Source organism: Cyprinodon variegatus, unplaced genomic scaffold (assembly GCF_000732505.1).
Source record: "Cyprinodon variegatus isolate N-32 unplaced genomic scaffold, C_variegatus-1.0 Scaffold243, whole genome shotgun sequence".
Lineage (NCBI taxonomy): Eukaryota > Metazoa > Chordata > Actinopteri > Cyprinodontiformes > Cyprinodontidae > Cyprinodon > Cyprinodon variegatus.
In genome coordinates, this window is record NW_015150696.1 from 325,741 (window position 1) to 337,831 (window position 12,091).

The 12,091-nt window shown below is 35.6% G+C and overlaps 1 protein-coding gene across 1 annotated transcript in view; it reads left to right on the forward strand.

The window, feature by feature from the left end:
• LOC107089192 (ephrin type-B receptor 1-B-like) overlaps positions 1–12,091 on the forward strand; it is a 68,241-nt gene that overhangs the window by 26,679 nt on the left and 29,471 nt on the right. Inside the window, exons 6-7 of the mRNA XM_015381840.1 lie at positions 611–686; positions 1,906–2,030. Coding sequence (XP_015237326.1) covers positions 611–686; positions 1,906–2,030 — 201 coding nt within the window. The remainder of the gene's footprint in view (positions 1–610; positions 687–1,905; positions 2,031–12,091) is intronic.

Genomic DNA, 12,091 nt, shown 5'->3' on the forward strand with positions numbered 1-12,091 from the left:
AACTGTGGTTTATTTGCAAAACATTAAATAATATTTTCCCATACCACCTGAGGTAAAAATTCTAAATGAATGTTAAATTTTAAGTTTGAATGTATTTAATCTTAGTTTTTTTTATATATTAGTTTGTTTATTTTTTATAGGGGGTGGTTATACACTACGTCTCAGCTTCAGCAGTCAAGGAAAGGCAGCAACAATTAAATTAGTGGTGCCTGAAGTAAATTATCATAAATTAAAACCCTAATTTGCCCTGACTAAAGCATTTGTTTCACTGTCACAATGATTAACTGCATACTTGGCAAATAATATTTGGAAAGTGGTCTAGTCTTTGGATGACAGCGAGAATCTGGTCAGACAATAAATCATATATATGGTGAAATTATGAACTATTTTCAGATTTGTTTAGTATTTAAATTTGATGCTTTAATGAAAATGATTAATCATTATATTATCATAAATTTGATTTTTTTTTTTTTTTATGTATGTAGGTTTCAAACCTCTGAAATATTCATTTATAAATGTTCATGATAAAAGCTTCTATAGATAAGTAATTTTTTTGTGTGTAGTCCTTTTGGGTGTTAAATAGTTGACCATTAGAATTTAAACTCTGCAGGCAGTCAATGGAGTGTCCAATAAGAGTCCTTACCCTGCCCAACAGCTGTCCATCAACATTACAACCAATCAAGCAGGTAAGCTAGAATGGAAGAAAAAAAAAAGCAAACTGTTGTGCGTGTATGTGTGTGTTTACAAGCATCTGTGTGTGTAAGTATACCCCCAGGCACAGTGGATTATATGCGGGAGGGATGGCTGGAGAGATAAAGGAAATTGAGCTCCAGCCTTTTAATTCATAAAACATGTTACCGGGTTGTCATCTCTTCCCTCCCCCTGTTCCTCCCCCTTCACTTTTTCTTGCACCTCTACGGCTTTAATCCTGTCTAAACTCCTCTTCTCTGCTTCCTTTCTGATTTTCCTTTTCTTAGCTTTATCTCTCTTTCCCCTGCCATCCTTTGCCTATTTAGCTTGCTGCTGTGTAATTCTTGAAGAACATAACTGATTTGTTACTCAATGAATTCCATTTGCAGGCAGACATAAGTGGAACTTCTTCTTCTAGCTAAATTTAAAGCTGAAATAACTTTTTCCCTGATGGAAAAATATAACTGACATCATCTGCTCTATCAGAGGCACTGTTGGAATTGATACCTGATCAACTGCAACTTTCCAAGTATCTTTTTATCTGATGTCAGATGCAAACCCCTCATGGAATCTTGCAAAACCCTACAATAAAAAAACAGATCTATGATTAAGTAAACTGTGATTGAGAGGGCTTTTTAATTTAAGCAGATGGTTTTGAGAGTATTTCATTGGACTCTAATGTGTGAAAAAATAAAACAAGTAATTAATCAAAAGAAATAATGCTCTTCATCCATACTATTTGACTTGCATGCTTAAAGTCTTTTTTCAGTAAACCATTTTTTAAATCAATCAATCGTTATTCTCTAAAATGCTTGTATTTTATTAAGGTTAACCCTTTTGATAAATTTTTGTTTGCATGCTGTAGTACAGGTCCTTTTTCTTTCTCTAACAAAGAACTTGAGTAAAATGTAAGAAAAATTTTCCTATAACTCCAGAAATTCATCATAATCAAAGAACTGCAGATCCTAAGATTATAACAAAAGATGCATTAAATGTATTTTTACTCAATCATTGAGAGGAGCAGCAGTTTGCTTTCACATGCACTGAATTCTGTGCGCCACATTTTAAGTAATTTCTCAATAAATTGTTCTGTATTTGCATATTTATGATGTCTAAACACTCTGATGAATGTCTATAATTCCTAATTGGTTGTGTGTTCTTACTGGGGTGTGTGTGTGTGTGTGTGGCTGTGTGTACATATTTGCTTTACACTAGCACCTTCTGAGGTTCCCATAATGCACCAAGTGAGCTCAACGAGCCGCAGCTTTTCTCTCTCATGGCCCCCACCTGAGCAACCCAATGGGATCATCCTTGACTACGAGATCAGATACTACGACAAGGTAGAGTGGAATGATAAATGTCTGTGTGGCTGTGCGTTTTGGTGTTATGGTCTTATCCAGTATTCTGCTGGGAGTCGATAAACAGTGAAATCAATGTGAAGTGCATTAAAGTCATCTAATTAACTGTCACTGAGTACTAGAAACTGTTTTATTTTGCAAACACATTCACTCACTGAAATCTGAGTGCAAATCAGAATCATTTTCTGCTCATTACAGGAATATGTTTTCTCTCTGATATCTTGTCATGTCGATGCAGATTTTGCACAGTGTACCTTAAAACTAAGAGTGAAAATTTTAGAGTAATTGCAAATTGCAATGGTGATCATTTCTCTTCTTTTCTTTTATGATTTTTCTGGATTCATCCATGCAACTTCGGGATAATAGATCATTTGGTTCCAAATTTCTATTATTTACATTTTATCAGTTAATTTGAATATACATCATTTAACAAAAACACACTATTGGGTTTTATTTGGGTGTTGACTAACCTGGGTAGTTTCCCTATGATTGTGTTCAGTTCCCAGTACAAATGGTACTTTCATTTTGCTTGACTCCTTAGTAAACAGCTTTCATTGTCATATTTCTTCACTTTTAGATGTCAGGAAGGAAAATTTCACATGTTGATAGAAACTTGCAAGTTAAGCCTTTTTTAATCATGCCCACCAAAAAAAAACAAACAAAAAGTTTGTTACAGAATGCATTTAGCTTTAGATTAATTCTCCTATTCATATCTGTGGTACCTTTAAACCGACAGATGGATTGAGTCCTCGCCTGCAGCATGAATTTTATTGGTTAGGACACAGGATATAAACCTTCAGCTTTCAATATGTTTTAAGAAAAGGAAGATGGATGCACATATTGAATTCAAGAGGAATGACTCAACCTCATTAGTGCACAATTTTACAAATACAAGGACAGATGATGACTTTAGGTTTGACTTTTTGTGCTCATTCATGGTATTAACTGTCATCCTTACTGCTCTTTTTTTCTCATCATATGATGCTCCCTCATTCTTAACTTTTACTATGCAGTTCTGTAAAAAAGGCTGCTCTACTATTCAGAGAGGTTTCAATATGTGATGAATTTGGCTGAGGTATCTCACTATACCTAAGGTATTTTACTACTGTGCTATAAAATACATTGATGGAGTATGCATTCATAGTTGCTGCTATGTGGTTGGGCTCTACATTATCATACTCATGCTATCCTATTGTGAATCGCTTTCTCTACAGATACTAGCTCATAATAAAGTACTAGCTATGAATCAAGTGAGACTCACCTCAATTTAAAATCATAATCACACCTCTAGAGGGGCAGTGTGGGAAGGAGGGATTTGGCGTTGTGTGGTCAGGATATGGCAGCTAGTAATGGCAACGGCAGTTCTTTTGAGTGAACTAAACCACTAGAATCAGTTCACTGAAATGATTCAATTAAAAGATCTGTTCACTGAATCATCATTAACTACAGTTTTGTTACAGTAAGCATGGTTTCACCAGATTTAGTGTCCTATTTACAGAGCTTTTACTACATTTCATTCTCTTTTACAATTAAAATAGCTATAACTATGGCTTTAGTGACATTAAGTATACTCATCATAGACCTTTAACAGGCTTTTATTTTAAACAGTTAATAAAGATGAAAGAGTGAGCAAGCCATCATCACAGCCCCATATGAATCACTCCCTGATTCATACGTCGCACTATTTTCTGAGTACTACTTGACGAATCACTCCTTGGCAGTTTTTCTCCGTGTTTGGTACATTGGCCATTAGTTTGGAGGTATTCAAGTAAACTACAGCTATTAGCTTGGAGTAATAGATGCTGTGGTGTAAGCATGGGTGTTCCCTTCCAAACAGTTCAACCAGATTTTAACTATAATTCTATTCTATTCTATTCAGTTTTGTTCATTCACAAAAATCCTTTGTTGATATGAACACCAATAAAGCTTGTTTATAGGACTTCAATTGTTGCTGACACAACTACATTGAATAAGCTGTAGCCTAAACACTACCTTTCCCGCTCATATTAAACCCAACAGATAGGTGTCCTACTCCCGTTTTTAATATTATATATATATTTAGCTATATATATGTAAGGTCAAGATGGTGTTAAACATACAGTAATCAAAATTAATTAACTCTGCCTAAAGCCACTTTAGGAACAAAATAATCTATCCATAAAGCTGAGACATCGTGATAAGGATAGATACTGTCTGGATGTCCTTGTTGCTTCTATCAATCCACATCAGACTCTAAAAGTGTCATTAATAATACTTCCTTTTTTTTTTGCTGGCTATCACATTGATTTTTCTGTCCTTTCATTTATTTGTCCTTCTATCTCACACACCTTGGTTAAACTGTGTTTTTTCTGCTCTCTTTGCCATAGTTGCCATTGGTAACTATTAAATTACATTAATCAGCTGGCTCATTTAAATACACAATAACATTCATGCAGTGCTTTGCATTTTCATGGTTATATTTGGGCGTGAAGTGGGCCAAACACGAGGTGGAGCGTTGGACGCAAACTTTGAGGCACAGCTTTGATCTGTATAGGGAAATTGCTTGGTTTTGTTTGTTCTCATGGTTTTATAAATCAGTATTGTTTTTGTTCTACTAGAATTTCAGGTGTTACCATAAACAAAAACCTGTTTCTTGGAGAAACAAAAAATCAACAAATAAAGTTTTGAAATCTATTAAACAATACTGAATGCAGGAAATTATTGATGCCCTAAAATATTTATTTAAAAGGATCCAGCATCAGTTCCAGAGTACAAAGTTATTTGATTAAAAATGATTAAATCCTCCTAAAACTGACCACAAAGTTGTTAAACACGCTATTTAATTTATAACAGAACTAAACATAATTTTGTTTTTGTACTTGGCAGAACATTATGTGCTATCAGATTGAAAACCTTTCAGAAGCCCATTTCAAAAGTTAAACTAGGCAAATTTATCTGTATAGCAAAATTCAGTACAATGACAATTCAAAGTTCTTTATATGAATTGAACACCAAAACAGAAGCAAAATAAAAGCAAGTAAAGACAAAAACGTGAAAAAACAGCCAATAAAGCAAATAAAACAGTTGGAGCACACACTTAAACCAATACATCAGTTAACATTTTAGGTTCAATAGTCAAAGGCAGTTCTTAAAAAATGGGTTTTTAACTTTGACTTACAGTAAACGTTTTCAGGCTTGTAGCACTTTTACACTGTTATGGGAGTTTGTTCCTGGTTAGTGGAGCATAGGAACTAAATGCTGCTTCTCCATGTTTTGATCTAGTTCTGGGTGAACAGAGTAGGCTGGAACTAGAAGACCTGATTTGTCTGTGAGGTTGATACACTGACAACAAATCTGTTATGTATTAAGGTGTTGATCCATTGAGTGATTTATAGACTAACAGCAGGTTTTTAAAGTCTATTATCTGAGTTACAGGGAGCCAGTGGAAGGACTTCAGAACCGGGTGGATGTGCTCTACTTTCTTAGTTATGGATCTGCTGCAGCTCTCTGATTGACTTTTAGGGAAGAATCAATAGTTCTAAAGATAAATGCATGAATGAGTTTTTCTAGATCCTGCTTGGACATTAGTCCTTTAATCCTGAAAACTTTCAGGTGATAAAAAGCTGACTAATAAATGCCTCTATGTGTATCTGAAGGCTCAGTTCTGAGTCCATCATGACTTTTTGTTCCGAAGAATATTACTGCAATGTTGTTTTCATGAAGTTGGAAAAAATGATGCTGCATCCACGTATTGATCTGTTCTAAGCATCTAGCCAACGCTCTGATTGGTTCATAGTCACCTGGTTATATTGTAATGTAAAGCTCTGTGTTTTCTGCCTAGTTATAATAACGGATGTTGTCTGCTATAATCTGAGCAAAAGGGAGCATGTGGTTACTGAATAGGAGGGCCCCAGAATGTTTTTGCTGTGATGTGTTCTTTATCTTTATAATCTCCTTCCTGTAACTTAACATGGCTATTGCTCCAACGGCTGATAGAAATAATTGCCGCTGTGTTTGTTGGCTGACACTCTTGGCATGATAATTAATTAAGGACAGCTGTTGACAGAAGCTGTCATCATGATTGTGATTTGTATAATTGTGGCATTTTCTTTCTCACTGCTGGTAGATGTCTGATCACGTAAATGTATCATCTTTTGACAGATTCATCTAGTGAAGATGGATTTTGGAGTAAAATGCATATTTGATGGGGCCATACTGCATTGCCACACTGACAGGGTCCTACAGAGATAGAAAGGCTCGTTTTACCAATTAAAAATTCACAGTACTTTTGTTAGCTGTTGGCTGCAGTGAGCTCTTGAAAAACAAGACATTAGATTTTTTTTTTATTATTTAGATTGTAGTAATAATATATATTTATCCATTAAATAACACAAGGAAGCTCAAAGAGAAAACACAAGTAGAAACAGTGATAATCATTCTCACACATTTCTCTTAAGTGGGATTCCCATTAGATTTCACATTTGTGCTTTCCTCCAGCTGTTGTCACTATACTTGTTTATGTGTCAAGTTTTGTATTGCAACCTTGTCTGAACCCTATAACCAATATTGTTTTTTTGTTTGCTAAGTGAGTTTATTTTATAATATTTATGACCTCAGCTCACATTCTTATTGTGGGCTTCATGTCTCTCAGCTGACTCGAGTATATGACAGCAGTCACCAGAGACCCCTGGTCATGCAGATACTTTTATCTGTGAAAGACTGAATATGTTCTTTCTAGACAGACCTGAGCGCAGAGAGTGAATCCTCTTGTTACAAAAACAACATTTATATAAAGTAGGTGTGGATTCTGAAAATGTGCTATTTTCTTTCCATGTAACTTCAAAGCCATGGTAAGCAGATAGAACCACAGGAAAAAATGCATGTGGAAATGTTAATATACTTTCTTTCAAACTCTTTGAAAAATTGGTTTCCCTGTAAGAACAATAAGTGGTATATTTCTAGAATGATGGTATTGTATGAGGGCAGCGACATGAGAAGCGAGATATATTCTTTTCCTCCACAGCTGTGTGAACAAAATGATGTCATTTTGTTCTTGCAGCCCTGTGTTCGGGGTTCTCACTTCTTGTTGTCGACACATCTGGAAATCTTTGCAGAACTTCTCAAGAACAGGTTTATTATTTGACGATTTTCTGCTTTTGTTTTTGGGTTGTACATTCCCCCTTTTTCAGGGTGCAGAAATCCAATGAGGGCTGATCAGTGGTGCCTTGCAGCAAGAAGGTTTCGGGTTCGATTCTCGGCCCGGGGTCTTTCTGCATGTTGTTTGAATGTTCTCCCTGAGTATGCATGGGGTCTCTCCGGGTACTCTGGCTTCCTCCCACAGTCCAAAAACATGTTAGGTAAATTGGCTTCTCTAAATTCCCCTTAGGTATGAGTGTGTGTGTGTGTGTGAATGGTTGTTTGTCCTGTTTGTGACCTGTCCAGGGTGTACCCGCCTCTCTCCCGTAGACAACTGGAGATACAGTAGGCACAGTAAACAGGAAAGTTTGTATGATACATTTTATAAGTAATAACTATTTTACTCTCCATCTCCTTCATCAATCTTAAAAATGTCCTGTCTGTTATTGTGTTATTATTCTCTTAAATATATGTGAAGTAATCTTCAGTGGATTGCACTTTCTTTTGCTAATTTGGTAGAGGAGCTTTGTTGCCAAGTGAATACATGGACATAACAAATTCTTTTTTCTTGTAATTACCACTATCTGAACAAGAAGAATATCTTACTTCTTGTGGAGTATGTAACAGGCGTTAGGCTTAGTAAAGTTGGTCTAGATGTATTTTCCTGTTCAATGTTTCCAGCTCCTTTAGGGTGATCCTGAGGTGTTTGTTAAAAATGTTAGACATTTGAATCCTGCAGCATGCTCCAAGTCTACCCCACGGGCTTTCTAGCAAGCGAACAAATGAACAAAAAAAAAATCTTCATAACCTTTATATGTGCCCCGCGGGAGTCCTTATCTTTTCTTCTCTTCATCTTTCTTCATCTTCATTTGTACTCACATGTACACCAAGCCACTTCATATTTATATTTTCATCATTACTATAATAATTTTCATATGTAAGATGTAAAATGCAGTCATATTCCTTAAAATAAGTGATCTGAGGGTTTTTTTGTGTTTAAAGTGTTTTGCTTGAGTTATACATCAGCATCAGAGCTCTAGGACTGTTTTTTTTTTAATGTTTTTTATTTGTTTTTTTTTTGTTTTTTTATAAAAGTGATATTTGAAACTCTCCAGACTTTAAAATGCTGTCACACTGTTTACTGTCTTGCCACATGTGTTAGTGTATCTTCAAGCAGTTCTACATGGGTGTATGTAGAGAAACAGAGAAGTCCAGTCAGGACTATGAAGTGTGTGTATAAATTATGATGTGCCACCATTTTATAGTGTGTGTAATGAAGGTTTTGAAATGCAGTGTGTTGCAGTAATTTTTTTTTTTTTTATCTGAGCGCATTTTTTATTTATTTATATTACCTAAACATCTTAGGAGGAATGTTCAAAGCTGTGTCCCCAGTTGGTTAAAAAATATTGTTATCTAAGGGCCATCAGAAATGGGTTAAAATGTCTGTCCAACCATTCGACCTGTTAATTTAAGTAATTTTCATATATGCATATTGGGACTTTATGGTATATTATGTGATTTTTGTGGCCCCTTGTTGGAAAGTTTAATTCTTGAAGATGTATCCTTTTGTTTTCTACAAGACAAATATATATAGCTCAAAAGAACCTTCTATAGCTGGTATCTTTAAAAGTAGGACCCATGTACTATCACACATGGTCATCTGGGTCTAATGTCTCCAGACATTTTATACCAATAAGTGTCTGTTTTTCCACTAACTATAACTTGCATACTGCAAAAGAAATGTGAGAAAAAGAGTTTATCTACTGCTACTTTACAAATGAAAAGTCTTTTTGTCTCAATCTTGAGATGAATCGGTTGTAATTATGTTACCAGAGTATTAATATCTGAATGCAGTTACAAACTGGTGTCACTTTGCATTTTACAGCTGTTTCAGTGGAGAAATCCCCAGCCTGTGTGAATTGGGCCACTATGAACAGCAGACTCACAAATTGGCATGAAAATGTCTGACCTGGGGCTTGTTAGAAGCAACTAATTTAGGAGTAAAACGTGTAGGACCGGATTGCTTTCCCATCAAAGGGTGCTGCTACTGTACTCTCAGGAAGAAAATTGCTTAAATGAAAGAAACTGTGATTTTTTACGAAGTCCTTGTAATTTGCTGAATGCGAAGCTGTGTGCTTGAAAGGTAACTTACTAGATAGAGTATGTATCACCTAAAGGTAAGACTGCTCTCATCTTTGCTGAAGCTGAGCCCAGAGCTGGAAAAACACTTCACTGCAGATAGATATATATATATATATATTTATAAAAAAAAAACTAAGAACAAAGCACCGACAAGGGATTGTAAGCTACACCAAAAAGAAATTAAGACTACTCACAGCTTTTCACTCTTTTTTTCCCCATCTCTCTTAGCAGAAGAATATATACATTTCTTTTTTCTCTTTTTTGATACTGATTTTCTACTCGTTATTCCATCTTGTTACGAAGTCAAATGTCTTTGACTCACTAATTATGGTCTGAACCAGAAATACTACTGTAAACTTGACCAGTTGTGACTCTTTTAGAGTCACTTTTAGAATATTTTCATGATCACATCCAGGCACAGCCTTAATCTCTACAACTTCACTGTAATGTTCACAGATCATGTCTAGGTTATTACCAAGTTGCAGGTTAGATTGGAATAGGACAAGATGGAATGGAATGGAATAAAATAGAATAGAATTGACTAGAATACAATGCAATACAATATGAAACAATACATACAGTACAAAGATCCTAAACACAAGTCTCGAAAGATGAAAAAAATGAAAAAATGTCAGCATTAAATATACAGCAAATGAAAAAAAAAAAAAACACATCTCAGAAAAGAAAACACTGCAAATATTTGCAGATTATAGATTCCAACACCAGCTGGGAGAAAGGATTTGCAATAGTGCTCCTTTGTGCATCTACAGTGCAGTGGCTTTTTATAATTTAGAAAATCTTTAATAGAAATATTTCCTGCTTAACAACATAATGAATTATTAGTTTTCTTTCCAATCGGTAATGTTTATGTTTTGTAATGGAGAAAACTTTGATCTGATGCAAAAGCCCAGCGAATGACTTAACGTAGCTTCACTTGATTAGTGTGTATGCACTGTTGTTTCAGTGAGGCTCTTTTCTTTGTGAATGAGACAGAAAGATGAAACAGAATGCTGTGCAAACATTCAAGGCATTACTTGATGCTGTTGATGATAGTGAATCAAACCTGTTTATTTAACTGACAAGAAAGAAAACCATGTTTGCTTTGCAGAGGATAATAAAACAGAGCAAGAGTTTCAGATAATTGAATATATTTAGTTAAATCAAGTGTTATGTTTTCCACTGGTTGGAGCTGCAAATCTTCTCAGAAATGTGGAAAAGTCTATATCAGAGCATATTTAATAGCTTGAAAATAAGGAAAGGTCTAATATATCCTGTTTTACTACAACAGTCATGTTTTTAAAGTAAAAAAAAAGCAAGGCTGTATTAAACTCTGTCTAAAAACTACACAATAGTTTTTAATTATCTCATTGCATGGTTTCTATAGCAAACAAAGATGTTAATAATTATCCCTTCAACCTTTACCCACAATCCAGGCATATGTATTCAGCCTCCTTTTCTGTTTAGGTACTAAATAAGAAGCAGGGTTAATTAGTGAACAGCTTCCTTCTATGTGTAATATAATGTCAGTATAAAGCCCTCAGATGATTATTAGAGACCATTATTAAAAAGAAAAGTGAAGAGGGAGTAGCACAATAACTTGAATATCTTACAGAATAGTGTCCAATTGAGACAGAATGTGGTTTAGAATAACTGCAAATCTAATGTAAGATGAGCTTTTGATATGGAAACAGAATCTAATTTTATCTCTGGAAGAGCTGTAAAGATCCACAGCTGAGGTCAGAGAACCTCTTCAGAATAAAACTTGCAGTTGGTCGTTAGCAAAAAATTGGCAGGATTTTTAAGTATTTAAAGTTTTACGGAAATCATATTTAAATGTCAAATCATTTTGGCTTAAACACGTATATAAATGAACTTTTTACCAGACAATATTGTCCCAAAATTTAGAAAATTTCTATTTCTAAGAAAAAAGCCTGTCTTAAAATCTGTGTTGTTTTTTTCGTTATCTTATGCAGGCCACTTAGTTATACCACCTTTTACACCTGAATTCAGCTAATCATATATCAACGTTCATCTGTCAATCAAATTTATTCAGCCATAGCGTCTTGATTCGTATGTCGCAGCTAATATACGCAAAGGTTGAAATAAGAAATAAGAATAATTTACTTTACCATTGAGTTACGTTCCAGTGTTCATGGTGATGGACGTCTGTGTCTTCAGAGCTAACAGAACTGGCAGCGTTGCGAGTCAAGGGCTCAACCATGTACGGCTGTAAGCCTTCTACGTACACCAAACCAAGCTTCTGCCGCCCTGGCGTCCTCTTCCACAGCAACTTCGCCCCCATTATTCCTCCTCTAAATACAAAATGTATGACGGAGGAGACTCATCCACGACCTCTGACACACAACTCTCCTCCTCTTGCATGTTTCCGCTGCCCATGGTGTTCCTTGACATTGTTGTTTCTGTCACGTCTTGGTTGAGGTTTGGAGGACCCAAATGCAGAGGCAGAGAGGCTGAGGTGAATACTTGTAGATTTAATGAAAAAATGGTTAACAAAGGCAGTCCAAAAATCCAACTGAAATGTAACAGACCAGAACAGAACAGATATCAAGGGAAAACGCGTAGAAGGAGCCAGGGAGAGACGAGGGGAGACGATTGCAGCGATGACAGGACCAGCAACAACAGAGGAACCAACAAAGAGTGAGAGCAGAGGGAGAGCATATATAGCTGACAGAGACAAAGGCAGGGCTAACGAGCTGACAAGGAGCAGGTGTGAGAGGAGACAACGAGGGAGCCAAGGTGAAAGGAACAAACACACACACACACAC